This window comes from Lacerta agilis, chromosome Z (genome assembly GCF_009819535.1).
Source record: "Lacerta agilis isolate rLacAgi1 chromosome Z, rLacAgi1.pri, whole genome shotgun sequence".
Classification (NCBI taxonomy): Eukaryota; Metazoa; Chordata; class Lepidosauria; order Squamata; family Lacertidae; genus Lacerta; species Lacerta agilis.
This window is the reverse complement of record NC_046331.1, coordinates 6,810,382-6,825,982: the sequence shown is the minus strand read 5'-3', so window position 1 is coordinate 6,825,982 and position 15,601 is coordinate 6,810,382. Positions and strand designations below refer to the sequence as shown.

At 42.4% G+C, this 15,601-nt stretch overlaps 1 protein-coding gene across 5 annotated transcripts in view; it reads right to left on the bottom strand.

Annotated features, from left to right (window-relative positions):
- TNC (tenascin C) overlaps positions 1-15,601 on the bottom strand; it is a 94,686-nt gene that overhangs the window by 20,088 nt on the left and 58,997 nt on the right. Inside the window, exons 11-15 of one of the 5 annotated variants that reach the window (XM_033137022.1) lie at positions 12,939-13,211; positions 11,725-11,997; positions 7,720-7,995; positions 6,074-6,346; positions 1,581-1,853 (exon numbers count right to left, since the gene is read on the bottom strand). The exons of 1 other annotated variant lie outside the window; for it this stretch is intronic. In XM_033137022.1, the coding sequence (XP_032992913.1) occupies positions 1,581-1,853; positions 6,074-6,346; positions 7,720-7,995; positions 11,725-11,997; positions 12,939-13,211 (1,368 nt within the window). The remainder of the gene's footprint in view (positions 1-1,580; positions 1,854-6,073; positions 6,347-7,719; positions 7,996-11,724; positions 11,998-12,938; positions 13,212-15,601) is intronic. 3 more of the 5 variants (XM_033137018.1, XM_033137019.1, XM_033137020.1) reach the window with 3 other exon arrangements.

Genomic DNA, 15,601 nt, shown 5'->3' with positions numbered 1-15,601 from the left:
AGCTAATTACATGTCACTCATGCATCATGAGGACCATGATTCCTTGGAGCTCTCTAAATTGCTGCACTATAAGCAATTTTGTTGGAGATTTTAATGGACTTTTTCCTGTTACCAACTTACAGAATTAACTCCTGGCGCTCCTAAGTCATTCTGAAAAGGGCTGACTAAGATTCTGTCACTGTTGGTAGAGATGGTGGGAAGGAGGCACTGTAATAGCTACTAGAGATTTATCATGAAGTCCATGGGAGAAAAGCTGTATCATAGTGGCAAAGTATTTACTTTGCATGCAGAAGGACCTAGGTTCAATCCAAGGCATCACCAAGTAGGGATGGGAATGTCTCTTGCCTGAAACCACAGATAGCTGCTGCCAGTAAATGTAGACCTGGGTGTGAAACCCTTTTGGTGCAGCAGGTCAGATCCTTCTCTCCCTCCAGATCCTTCTCTCCCTTCAGCCCATGGGTCAACTCTGACATGTAGGCAGGATCACCGACATGTCAATCACCTTGCACCATAACAACATTGACTGACTGACTTGTAGGTGCTCCTTCCCACCTGTTAAAAGCTGGTCAGTGGAGTGGGGGAGAGATAGTGATAAAACAGGATTGAACTCCCTATGACAAGTGGGCATGGTTGGAGGAAAATGATATTGTGGTTCAAATGGGGAGGCCTGGAGGGTTAAATGTGGCCCCTGAGCCAGAGGTTCCTCAACTCTGGTGAAGACAATACTGAGTAAATGGACAAGGGTCGGAGTTGGTACAGAACAGTTTCCTATGCTTAACAAGTAAAGCCAATTTGAAATAGCTGTCCTCTTTGCATGAGTTAAGGGATGCGGGTGGCACTGTGGGTTAATCCACAGAGCCTAGGGCTTGCCGATCAGAAGGTCAGCAGTTCAAATCCCCACGACGGGGTGAGCTCCCATTGCTCAGTCCCAGCTCCTGCCCACCTAGCAGTTCGAAAGCATGTCAAAGTGCAAGTAGATAAATAGGTATCCCTCTGGCGGGAAGGTAAACGGTGTTTCCGTGCGCTGCTCTGGTTCGCCAGAAGCAGCTTAGTCATGTTGGCCACATGACCCAGAAGCTGTACGCTGCCTCCCTCGGCCAATAAAGCGAGATGAGCGCTGCAACCCCAGAGTTGTCTGCAACCGGACCTAGTGGTCAGGGTTCCCTTTACCTTTACCTTTGCATGAGTTGGTCTGTGTGAAGACCTACTGACCAGTGATGGATGCACAGATGTTACACCTATTTTTGTACTTTCCAATTTTTTATGGTATGGAAAGCTAGCATTGCTTGCAGCTAAATTTTATCCTTTGGAATTAATGTACTTAAATTAGTCATGCCCATCAGTTCCAAAGCCTCTGCCCTGAGTAGGACTAACACTGGATAATACTCCTTAGTTGAGAATGACAGTTGGGCTCACATGATGGGATGCTCCTTCATCTTAAGAAATAAAGAAACAAGACCCTGCATATAGAAATGTAGCGTGTCAAGGAGAAAGGTACAGATGTGAAAGACACATGCACACATATGCAGGTGAGTGGATCATGCCTTTCTCATCCTTGCCACACTTTATCCAAACAATACCTGTTGTAGCGATTGTATTTACAGGTTGGGAACGTTGTCCACTGGTAACTCCATAGAGATCAATGTAATATCCTGTGCCTTCTTTCAGCCCTGTTATATCTTGGGTGCGTTCATGGCCTGGTACAATTAGTTCCAGAGGGTCTGATACCATATTGGTGTCCCTTATTTTAAGAACAAAACTGTCAAAGGCTCCATCATCTGCCGTCCAAGACAGACGAAAGCCATCAGGGGTTGCATCTGACACCAGAAGGTTGTCCACTTCAGGTTCTGCTTCTGAAAGTGCAAGAGGGAGAGAAAGAGAAAGAAAGAAAGCAGGAGAGGGAGAAATGAGATTTTTTAATTTCCTTTAAAAGAAGAAAAAGGAGGAAACTCCAAGGAGATTTGCCCCAAGTCAGATTAGCGTATGATGTAAATGTTCCCGTCACGAATTCAAAGAAGTGGAAACAATCCGCTATCCAAAAAAAAGAGGGGGGGGATGCATTCAGAGATTATGAGCAAGACACATTCTTATCAAAATATGTGGGTGTAGGTGTGATCACTCTTCAAGGACCCCCAAAGCAGCACGACATTATCACTCACCATCTCCCCCTGCCATGCAATATTAAAACATGCTGGTAGTAAGCCTGATGTTCATTCGTTCTCTGTCTTCCATCAGAATCTCCTATTTTTCTGCTCATGTTATTTTTTTAAAGAAAGTCATTAAAAGCAGAAGCCACTGTAAATTATCTGAACATTGTCATTTTCCTGGGTTCACATCAAAGCACACCTTTGAACAAAGCAACCTATTCTTCCAATTCACAAATTATAATAAATCTGTAGCCCCTTTAGTCCAGCTCCCCTGATCTGGTGGTGGCTGGTGGCACAGAAGATGAGGAGGCTATCAGTAGGTCGACGTGAAGCCAATGATATGCTGAGTCAACTTATTTCAGTTTTGAACCCAACCTCCTCACTGCTGAGTTCCGCAAGACTAACACTGAGACTGGTAATAACCAAGAAAGTAGGCAAGTGGGGATAGCTGAGGGTGGTGGGGCACCCACTGTCTTATTGAACCACCCCTTCTGCCCTAACGATACAGAAAATGTAGGGCAGGAGTCATAGAATCATCATAGAATCATAGAGTTGGAAGAGACCACAAGGGACATCCAGTCCAACCCCCTGCCAAGCAGGAAACACCATCAAAGCAGTCCTGACAGATGGCTGCCAAGCCTCCGCTTAAAGACCTCCAAAGAAGGAGACTCCACCACACTCCTTGGCAGCAAATTCCACTGTCAAACAGCTCTTACTGTCAGGAAGTTCTTCCTAATGTTTAGGTGGAATCTTCTTTCTTGTAGTTTGAATCCATTGCCCCATGTCCGCTTCTCTGGAGCAGCAGACCTTCTGCAGTGGGGAGCTTCTGCACCCCTCCTGATGTTGTTGGACTATTATTCCGTTGGCCATGCTGTACAGTGGTACCTCGGGTTAAGAACTTAATTCGTTCTGGAGGTCCGTTCTTAACCTGAAACGTTTCTTAACCTGGAACACCACTTTAGCTAATGGGGCCTCCTGCTGCCGCCGTGCCGCCAGAGCATGATTTCTGTTCTTATCCTGAAGCAAAGTTCTTAACCTGAAACGTTATTACTGGGTTAGCGGAGTCTGTAACCTGAAGTGTCTGTAACCTGAGGTACCACTGTATGGGACTAATGGGAGCTGAAGTCCAATAATATTTGGAGGGGTAGAGGTTTTTCATCCCTGAGCAGATGACTCTCGACTGAGGGAGACCCTAACCAATTCCCTAGTTATCTGGTTCTATTGTTAAGCTGCTTTCCCCTAGCAAGATGTTTTCCTATTGCTTATCTGAAACCTGATCTCCTGCAACTTAAGCACAAAGTTCTAGTTCTTTTCTCTGGTGTAGATGAGAATAAATTTTTGCTCTCTTCTATGTAGCACCTCTTCAGACAAATCTGATTCACATGGTGCATGTTTGACACTTGACTGAAGCAATTTGATTAGTGATTTCACTGGAATACTGGGTTCAGATTATGCATGTGCCCAGCTTGTAATGAGCATCTGGATCTCAAGATGAGCGTAGTCCCAGGTGCAAAAGCTCTTATCTGGCTGTAGTATGTCCTTCCCTCCCTGGTGCCAAAATTTGAACTGGGTCAGGCCATCACAAACTAACCTTCCAAGTACATAGGCAGCACACATGTTTGTAGTGAACTAGTTTGGTTTAAGTAGTTTGGTTTCACTGAACTTGTTAGGAAAAAAACCTTCTGAACCACACCTGAAAGTAGTCCTCAAAAATGCCAGGTGAACTAAACATGAATTAAGTTCATTTGGGGGTAGAAACTTTGAACAATTTCTAGTTCTTCTTCAGATTTATTTTCTTACATGTGGGTTTTGTTTGTTTGTTTATTCTTTGGGCCTTTAAACTTTGGGGTAAATAAACTAAACAACTCACATTTCACTGTGTTTTGATGTCTTCTTAGTCTTAAATATATTGTATATTTCAGTTCAGCAGCTTGGGAATACTGTTTCCCCCCCCCCTCTTTTTTTGCTGAGGTTTACTTTGAATGAACTGAGATGGAACCGTGAATTAAACATGAACAGAACTAGCTCATTTTGTAAAGGAACATATGTGAACTGGAATTAGGGGACATAATAGTTCCCAAGCCCATCTGGCTGGCCACTAGTGGAAAGAGATAACTTGGCTATATGGACTTTTGGTCTGATGCAGCAGCACACTTGTTGCACTTTTAAAGGTGGAAGGAACTAAATAAAGGTGTATCACTGTTTAGCCATGCATGCTTCAAAAGCTACCAAGATTGCTGTAGCATCAATTTTCTTCCACCTTCCGGAGCTGTGTTTACTTAGCAAGATATTCTGAGATAATGAAAGAGAGATGGAGAGAGGGAACAGAAAGGCTACAAGTAAATATGGGTGGCTGTCAAATAATGCTGCTAAGGATTGGAAAAATCCTTAGTTTCTTGGCTAGGAATTGAATTAATATAGTGATTTTTTTTAAAAGGATTAAACACACAAACGCACGCGAAGTAGGAAGGTCAAGAGCTTTCTGCAGGGTTCTACAAGGGGCAACACTGAGACTAAAACACTGAAACCCCCTGCACTGGTTGCAAGGAAGAAGATAGGCAGCTGGGTGCTGGCTAAGTGCAGACTGAGGTTGGTGGGGCAATGCAGTGATGGGCATGATCCCCACACACTCTCCCATGCACATACAAAGGACATACACAGGCAGACATCCCCCTCATCAGCTGACCAAAGCAGATCAGCTGAAGAGAGGGAATATTACTCTTGTCTATCCATTAAATGATCAATCTGATGGTAGGGAAGGGTCTCCACCCATCCCAGTGCTGTGTCTACTTTCATTCCTTTTCTTTTGGCCATTGGTCTTGAGAGAGGACAGATTATTTACAGAGGGCTAGATCATACCCTTGAACTAGGAGTTTGCTACTTGAGTGTGAAGGCACAAGCTACAACAACCTGGCTGCAGCTCAAAACCAGTCTAGGTCTACTTAGTGCCTAGATGGGAGATTGCCTAGGAATCCTATGTATGCTGTGCTGTGTTGCGTCCCATGGAAGAAAGGCAATATATTAATCAACTAAGTAAAATATTTCCCAATAGGATTCCAATGAAGCTGGATACCTTGGCTTACAAGGAATATGAAAGCTCAGCTATGTATGCAAACTTAGATCATATTTGCCATCATTGCAGATCCTCTTGTATGAAGAAAATAGACCGGGCTATCATGGAGAAGAGGTATTTTAAGGAGTCCTGGACTACTACTGAAAAATGTTCCAAGCATTAAGATTATTCTTCCTTCAGGAGTAAGTTCCTAACACTGATTTAAATCCTTGTTCAAAGCCACTGCTGAAGCTTTCCAATGGAGACAATATGGTGGTGGGGCTCAGTTTAGTTACGTGGATATATTGATGGGTTAGATGTGGGGTACCCTTCAGAATACTTAGTCAGCCACAATGTTAACTGTTGGTATTTTCCCTGTCATCATTTTGCAGAATGACCTAGCCCATAGGGATTTTAACACTCATGGAGTTCTTGAAAGCTCAAGTTTTCTTGAAGTTAACAATATCTGTGAGCCTGATCAATGTTTGGATAGGAGAATTCTTCTTTTGCTGTGTACTTCGTGTAATCTGCTTTCCCAAAAGTAGAATAAATAAACAAGGGAAGAGAAGTAGAATATATAAACAAAGATTCAATCAATGGGGATACATTGAAACTCCCCTTTTGGATAGGGGGTCAAAGACATCTGAACAAATCAACATCTGTTGGTTCTCTCAGTTTGGTTCTCCAAGAGACAGGAAAAATAGAGCATCCAAGAAAGAGAAGAAGTATGGGAGTCATGTTAGTGGATGTGTCAGTAGCTAGTGATGAGGGAAACCATGGTTGGTCACCAAATGAGGCATTAAAAAAGTGCCCAGAGGAAGGATGAAGAAAGTGTGCATTAGAGGAAGAGAACATTCCAGTTGCATTAAAATACCTGTTAGAGCAACAACACTTAAGGGCCTAGTTTGGCGACCATGAGCAAAACCGTAAAGCACAACCTCATAGCCAATGCCAGTTATGAGCCCTCTAAGTGTCAGCTGACGCTGGGCTCCTGAGAGGAGGAACTCCTGGGGGTCCAGCAGTTTGCCAGAATCCACCACGATTATTAGAAAGCTGTCAAAGGCATTCTCTGATGCCATCCAGGACACTGTAAAGCCATATGGATTAATGCCTGAGACAGTGAGGTTTTCCAGTGGGGGCAAAGGCTCTGAAAGAAGGGGAAGGTGTGAAAAACACAAAGGAGAAAAAAGTTAGATAAGACAGTGTGTGTAAGTTGATATTAACCACAGGCCTCCATGGGGGAGCAGGGGAAACTAGCAACTACAGTGGTACCTCGGGTTAAGAACTTAATTCGTTCTGGAGGTCCGTTCTTAACCTGAAACTGTTCTTAACCTGAAGCACCACTTTAGCTAATGGGACCTCCTGCTGCCGCCGCGCCGCCAGAGCACAATTTCTGTTCTTATCCTGAAGCAAAGTTCTTAACCTGAAGCGTTATTTCTGGGTTAGCGGAGTATGTAACCTGAGGTACCACTGTATTACAGTGTAGTATTAATGGTGAAAGAATTGTATATAGTTTTCAAGGTAGATTCATACATGCATACACATCACTCAGTGGGCTGTATCCAATGCTAGTCCTGTTCAGTATAGACCCGTTGAAATCAATGAACTGAATAATTTGGGTCTACCATGAATAGAACTTCGTTTGGGTATAATCCAATATCTCCATGGATAGCACAGTCAAGCTTCATGGTGTGGTCTATGTTAGCTGCACAAAGAGTTATGCTGCAGTTTAAGACCAGGATATTAGAAGACCCATCAACACCTGCAAGACCTGTCTTAGTCGTAACAGAGACTATGGAAGCTCTGCTTCAGTGCCTTCTAAGATCTATGGCAGTGTTTCCCAAACTTGGGTCTCCAGCTGTTTTTGGAATACAGTTCCCACCATCCCTGACCACTGGTCCTGCTAGCTGGGGATGATGAGAGTTGTAGTCCAAAAACAGCTGGAGATGCAAGTTTGGGAAATGCTGATCTATGAGGGTGGTAGACAAACTTCAGGGTTTTTACACAGAAGTAAGTCTCAGTGTGGTCAATGGAACTTGTTTCCAAGTAATTGTGTATAGCAGCAGAGAACCTGTTGCTCTTTAGATGTTGCTAGACAATCCCTGACAATTGGCCATGTTGGCTGGGATTAATAGCAATTTGAGCCCAAAAATATCTATCTAAAACCTCTGGCAAAGGAGAATTTACCACCTTCCAAGGCAGTCCAAGAGCTCATGGCCACAATTACATGAAGATGGAGATCATATTAACCATCAGTGTTTTCTTCTCCAGACACATAGTAGTATAAATTTAGTATTGTCCATTGCCTACCGCTGTTTGGTTTAAAACAAGCAGGCAACCCTCAAGTGAAAGTCAATCAACTTTGCTCCACAAAGCTGTAATCCCTCAACATTCCTAGATATGGGATAGGCAGTACATAGTGAAAATGCTGCAATCATAATTGCCAATTCATTTAATCCAAATAGGAGGAGAATGGAAGAGGGTGGGGAAACAAACACCCAATGTCTTTTAAATGGGTACCTGTCATCAACAAAGAGATGAGAGACTCAGTGTGTCTCCCGCCTGTGGTTGTGCCCTGAATGTTAATGTCATAATCAGTATAATCTACTGAGCCTGAGACGAGAGTGTCATGAGCCTCTCCTGACACCGAAAGCTTCTGAGACTCCTGGAACAAATGGGAATCTCTAACATTTACAGCCAACTTTGCAAAAGGCCCATCTCTTGTGGTCCAGGAGAGGTTGAATGTGTTGGCCTTAGCATTTGTGAGTGTAAGCATGCCCAGCTGTGGTTCGACCTCTGAAGAAAAAGGGAACACAAAAAGCGAAGAGAGAAAAGCATTATTGGTTGGCAGCCACGTGGTGGTAGAGAAAACAGAAGGCACTTCACTCAATCAACATGTGAGGTTCCCCACCCCTGGCACAAAAATGACATAACTTGCATCAATGGATGTTCTGCTCATCTAGGAGAGCTCCCCCCCCAATAAGTCTCCCTTCTCTTTCCCCGAGGTAAGATTTTATTTTATTTTATTTGCCTCAGGAATGGAAGGGAGGAAAATGGGTGTGAGCAGGAACCAAAGCAGAACTGAGGCAGAGGCCAGCCCCCAGGAAGCTGTGCTTGCCTCAGCACTGCTTGCTGCATGCGTGAAACCTAACTGACCCCAATTAAGGACTCATGCTAGAACTGCCCTCATGCTGCCATATGGTGACAAAGCAGTGTTGGCATGGTTTTGTAATTCTCACGTGCCTTTAAAGAAACAAGCTCAATGTGATTTCATGATCCCCTGAAGATGGTGGAATGTACAGCAACACAGAAGATAGATATAGCGCCACCAGACTTAACATGCAAGTTTGAAATAGTTCCCCCAGCATTTCCTCACCATTTGGGCATTGTCAAAGCATGCTTTTCTGGTCAGATCAGGCATAGCCCTTGGAACCTAAAAGTTCCTGCATGCAATGCAAAATGAAAGAATCCTGTCAGGCAAGACATACAGTAGGATCCCAACCCCAATCAAGGATCATCCCAATCCCAATCCCAATCAAGGATGATTGGTAGAAGTGACTGTACTCTTGGGCTGGAAGTTCAAGAAAGAGATGGGCTTTGCTTTTCCATTCCAACTATTGATTCGGCATAATAATATATGCAGATATGCCAGGCAGATGAGACTCTTGATATGTATAATGGTATTCATACCAACCATGCAGCTTCCCACCTCTCTTTGGTTGATACATTGCAATACTGAAAATATAAGTAACTGAGGTGTCTTCTAGGTCCAACAGCAGAACATTGATATGTGCCATCATAAAGCAAGGTGGCATGCAAAGATCTGTCTCTCAGGAAGACAAGAATTGTGGGATAGCAAGGCCTCATGATGAAAACATCAAGGCAGGAAGAAGAAAGACAGAAGAAGTGCAATGATGGTCAGTGATGGGAGATCAGATGCAGTGATGCTCCAGAAAAATGTCTGCCGGAACAAGTACATACACATATATTTATATTTGCATATATGTATGTTGTAAGTAGCACACACACATACACACACATATGTGATGTAGATTAGCATGTGTGCATATATATAGAAGAAGTCCTTAATTGTTGGGACACAACAGTTGTAACAATATTGTTCTCCTTTCAGGTTTACTCCGGTTCTGAGAAATGAACACCCTTTCTAAATTAAGACAGGAAGGAAAATATCAGATTTGGGAGAACTGCACTTAGGAGTAAAAGGAATCAGAGAAAAGGCAAACCTTGGAGGTGATATACCTGTGGTAGCCCATGTCGTCAAGGTCTGGCTACTTTGCCCATCAACCAAGCCATGAAGCTGGAGGGTATAATTAGAGTTTGGTCTGAGATTGATGAGCACAAAGCTCCGAAAGTCCCCCGGCACCGTGTGCTGCTGGGAGTCCAGAGACTGGTTGTTGGTGTTTCTAACATCTAAGAGGAAATGGTCAAAAACAACGTCCTGCGCTTCCCACATGAGGGACAGGCTGCCAGAGGAAGTATCTGAAACTGTGAGTTTGCTAAGGAGATGTGCAGCTACTGTGAGGAAAAAACACAGTGGAATCAACATGGGCAAAACTTCCAAGGCGGAATACAATAACAGAAGAACTCAAGGATGCAGAAGAAACATGCCCGTTGGAATCCTACCTGTAGACTTCGGGTTGTATCCAGCTAAATCCTACTGAGCATAGATCCACTGAATTTAATGGACTTAAGTTAGTCACTGGGTCTACTCTGAGTAGAGCTAACATTTAAACCAACCTTTAAAGGGTGCCTTTTGGTTGTCCAATTTATACAATGGCAAAAAGACAGGAAGGCAATAGGTAGCATTGAGATGACTAGGACTAGAAAATGAATCAATTTTAAAGAGATATATACACAGAATTCTAAACAATGGGCTTTTCTCACATTGAACTGCCTCTTGTATTGAGAACCTACTCCTGTCTAAACCATGTGCATTGTTGGCTTGTTGTTGTTGTTGTTGTTGTTGTTTTTTTTTAAAAAAGTCTGGATAATTATATGCAAAATTATGTTTAAAAATACATTTATGTATACATGCATACATATATTTGTGATAATACTCATAAAATGTCAAGCCTCATGCTGTATATTTCCTCAGGATATACTTATAAGAGTATCCTGAGGAAACAGAGTACAGCATGAGGCTTGACATTTTATGGGTATTATTGAAACATATGCATTTTGATACCAACATGGTGCTCTCCAGGTTTTGTTGGACCACTAGTCCCACATAGACTATGCTGGCTGAGACCGCTTTATAGAGTTATGTGTGTTGCTGTGTCTATCTATTTATGTGCAGGTTACTTCAGTAAATCTTTAGTAAATCTGGGGGGGGGGTATAGTATGTGTATAATATTATATGTACAATGGGAGACTTCATAACTGCATATTTTTAGTGAAACTGGGGTGGGTGGAGACTTGCTCATTGTTAAGATTAAGGCCCCACCTGCACTACACATTTTTAACACGTCAAGGGTGCCAAGAATTGTTAAGAGACCTCTATTCTCTTTGCAGAGCTAGAATTCCCAGAGATCCCTGGGAACGGGGATGTGTTCGTTACACTCATTAGTTCTTCGCATGTATAACTAACATCTGCAAGGAGCTACAGAAGATGCTAGGTGTGGCTACATATATCGAGCACACTTTCCATTCTCTTCCCCGTGAACCTTTGCAGGATCAATGGAAAGTATAATATACCTTAGAAAAACTACTTAGAAATTTCCCAAGTCCATCGAAATAGGATATTGTGATGGACAAACAAACATTTCTATTCTCATTTTCCCTTAAAGTGGATGTTTTCTACACTTCTAGAAAAAAAATGGCTGCTGCTCTTCATGGAACATCATAAAATCTCTGCTGCATCACAGCAAAGTCCCAATCTAAATAGGCATTGAGTGAATTATTATTGTTGTTGGTCCTAAATCTGCCACCAGCCATCTTCACCAGATAACCCCTACTTTCAGTGTTTATAAGAGAGGAAGAAAAACTTATCTCTGTTACAAAATTGTAAGAAGAGTTCTACTGGATTAAATCCGAAGGCCTAACGTAGTCCACCATCATGTTATCACAACCTGTGATTCCCAGCGACTGGTATTCAGAGGAATACAGACTAGAGGGAGAACTTAGCCATTGTGCCTCATGATAGTCTCACCCTCCATGAATTTGTGTACTCCTCTCTTTTAAAGTCATTTGAGTTGGTGGCCATCATTACCTCTTTCACAGTTAAACAATGATTTTAAAAGTGGCGCACACAAATAGTTAATTTTCCTCTTTATTGCCACTTCTCCCTACCAAAAAAACAAAACAAAAAAAACCCATGAAAAAAAGCTCCAAATATCTTTTCATGTAAGGGAACACTTCAGCACACTTACAATTTTGGTTGTCCATTTCTGCAATTCATCAGAAGGCAATAGGAAGTGTGAAAGAGTAAATGGTGCTGAGGTTAAGGAAGGCCTTGAATAGGAAACGGAATAACACATGATACACATGAGGTAGGATCATATATACCTGTAGTAGCTGTAGTGCTTAATGCCTGAGTACGGAAACCACGAGTAACTCCATAGAGGTAGATAATGAAATTAGTTTTAGGGGACAGCCCTGAGATATGAGCAGCCTTTAAATGGCCTGAGATGTTGTATTCCATGGGTTCCAGCAACCTGTTGGAATCAATAATTTCAATGATAAAGCTCTCGAAGTTTCCTTTGTTGGTCATCCAGGAGAGATTGAAGCCTTCAGGGGTGATGCCCCAAACTGTTAAGTTGCTGACTTCGGGCTTCATCGCTGAAGAAGGGAAACAACATTGAATTTGATTTCAATTTTGATTTTAACTGAAAGTTCAAAGTCTGTTCTATTTGACTTCAAGTCCCGAGCTGAATAATGCAGGAGATGAAACGGGGGAGAGACCAGCTCAAGCAAGCAAATAAGGAAAGAAGCTAAAAGCCAATGCAAAATAGATGTCTAAGATAATCGAGGCCCCCCATGCGCAGAAGCAGATTGCAGAGCAGCTCCCTAGGAATAATTTTGAGTCTTCTCCTATGCACAACTCTAGAGGGGAAAGTTGCAATAATATCCGTTAGATCAGTCAGACACACACACACTAAGCTGGGAGGAAACTCTCAGGAAATATCTGCACATTTTTGAAACACTTGCAAAGAAACTTTGTAAATACTGTACTGAGCTTTTAGCATATGGAGTGGAAGAAGAGGCATATTATGCTGCCTGGAGATCTTCAAAATACAGATGGTTATAAAAGAAATTAAATGCAGAGGAGAGTGTCTTTGAGCATGGGTGATGTGCCAGTTACCAAACCCTATAGATTTAGGACTATGGTTTTCAGGCTTGTAGATTACTTTAATCTACAGCCAAGTCTCAGTTCCTTTCACTCAGTTCCTCAATATTCTGCTAGGGATGTTCTTCAAATAAGGAAAGCATCACAACTGACAAACCCCTGTCTCTGTTTTCTTTTAGATGAAAATAGCAGGGAAGCAAGCAGCATGTCAATTGGTAGCTCTCCAGAAAGTGGTTCCACGGGTTACCATGAAATGAAGTAGTCAACCTACAGGAGATTTGCTCATCATTAGGGAGGGAGGGAAACAATGCAGGGTTGAGCAGATGCCATTCTCTCTCTTTCTGCAAAGGAAAGAAGGAACGAAGCAAGAAATGGTGGCTGAAACAGGTGAGCAGATGCAAAATAAATAAAAAGAAGGGAGGGGGAAAGATACCTGTCATGGTTTCAACTGAAAGGGGCTTGGTTCTGTAGCCCCGAGTCACACCATAGAGAGTGATAGTGTAAAGAGTGCTTGGCAGGAGGCCAGTAAGATTCGCAAATCGCAAATAGCCTGGGATGGTGATATTATGTCCATTTTCTGGCTGGTTTGGCTCCTGCACCTGCATGACAAAGTTCTCAAAGGCCCCTTCTCCAGCCGTCCAGGTGAGCTGGAATCCATCCCAGTGAACCTCTGAGACTGATAAATTCCCCAGCTCAGGCTCTTCTTCTAGATATAAAGGACAGAGAGCCAAATTGGTTAATCAGATTTGAAGGTCAAAGAAAGAAAGCAAAGGAGTGATGAGGAACCACCTGTCTCAAAGCTTTCATGATCATGAGTTCCATTTTTACCTGGTTACGTATTTATGAGCCCATCTCCCTTTCACTTATACAAACACTTCAGGAGCTATCTGTCCTAGGAGACAACCTGGGGATAAGATTTCCAAAGGAGATTCTGGAACACAGCTGAGGAAGCAGACATCAGCAAAGCTGCCCATAAACCTTGATAACCTCAGTAAAGCTATAGCTTTCTAGCAAGCAAAAATATTAAGCTGTAGGTTCTAAAAAGGCAATTCAGGGACTGATTTCCACCTGAAATTCATTTTGCAAGACACACACATACAGTCTGCTGCTTTACAGTAAACTATTAACAATTCAATATTTGCTCCCCCAGAGCTATTACAGGAATGCAGTAATGAATGAGGGAAATTGAGAGTGAAGGTAGTAGATGGGAAGACCTTTCATGCTAATGGCACCCCCTGGATATTGTGCATTCTTTGAAGATAAATTACCTTCAGTGCTTGCTCCAGCTTTCGGAGGGCCCTTTGGCCAGACACCCTCCATGCCTTTCCCTTACTCACTGGACTCTGCCTTCTCACTCTGGGTTGTGTCTTATGTTAGTCATATTCAGAGTATCCATTAAAATCAATGGAGCTGACAAACGTTAGGCACATTAATTTCAACGGGGCTGTTCTGAGTAAAATTTACTTGGATGCAGGTCCTTCATTCCCACCAGCTGCTCTACTACTACTTCATCATTAGTGCCACCTGCTTGTTTGACAGGTGGTGAGCCAATGAGCAAGCAGACAGCGGCACCTGTTGCTCCTTCTCACCACCACCACTGTGTTTTGAGCCAGGAAAAGAGGTGGTTAAGCAAGCAGATTACAACAGTGAAGATAACAAGCAAGTCTGAGGGGGGGGGGGGTTGTCAATGGACCCACTTCTGGAGTGTGGGTCCTCAGCCAATGCCTGACCGTGACAAGGGCTGAACTCAGAATTAGATCTGAATTGTTTCATTTAATTTGTTTAATTGCGAGGTCTGTCTCTTTAAATGTCTTTCTGCTCTATAATTTGACTAGATAATCACCAGTGGTTGATTTTGTGTATATTAGGTCCTGTGCTTTCCATCTCAGGTAGTAGTGGTCACATACGGCCATGACCACTACTCCACGGAAGGAGCATGTATATTAAGGTATGATTTTTATTTCTCTTAACAATATAATATTTTTCTGACTATATATATATATATTTTTCTGCACATTATTTCGGACTCTTGTTGATGCTGAGCATTATCCTTTATATGATCCTTTATATGATTGATTAGATCAGTGTTTTTCAACCACTGTTCCGTGGCACACTAGTGTGCCGCGAGATGTTGCCTGGTGTGCCGTGGGAAAAATCTGTTTATTTGATTCCTATTCAAGAGAATTACTTTATATATAGTCAATATAGGCACAGAGTTAAATTTTTTAACATTTTCTAATGGTGGTGTGCCTCGTGATTTTTTTCATGAAGCAAGTGTGCCTTTGCCCAAAAAAGGTTGAAAAACACTGGATTAGATGTATATATTCTGTTTTGTTATTCTTTATAGTTATGAACTGAAGAAGATTACACCGAAACAGTGTACTTATCCAGAATGCTGTCTTCGCTGCATGTCATTTGACATTATAAAGAAATTTCGCTGCATATTATTTGACATTAATAAGAAACATTTTGCCCTATGTTATTTTGTCCATGTGTTGCCTTTTTTCATATCCTGCTTGTAGTTTGCAACACAGGGGATCTTTTTTGCAATTGACTGTGTCAACTGACAGCACCAGCCCTGATCACTATTTCTGTTCATTCCCCTGTCTCCAGCAGAGAGGGAAATGAGGCAACCCAACAAGGGAAAGGTAAGGGGAATTCCAAGCAGGACAAATACGGCAGGGCATTTCAAGGTGAGGCAAGATGCTTTGGCAAAATGTACATTTCCAGTTCAACACTGGCATCTGATTATGGAAGGGTGAAATGAGGCAACCCAGCTAGGGAAAGGCAAAGGGAATTCCAAGCAGGACAAATACGGCAGGGCATTTCAAGGTGAGGCAAGGTGCTTTGGCAAAATGTACATTTCCAGTTCAACATTGGCATCTGATTATGGAAGGGTGAATCTATCTGTTTCAGATATCCATCATTTCATGTGTTTCACCCACAACTCTGTTTCATTCTGTTTCTGCATTTATCTGCAGTTTAAAAACCTTTTAAAAAGCATTTTACCGTATTTATGCAAATCTTATGTGCAATCAAATCTAATCCACACCCTAATTTTCTTGACTTAATTTGACCAAAAAAGGGTGCGTATTA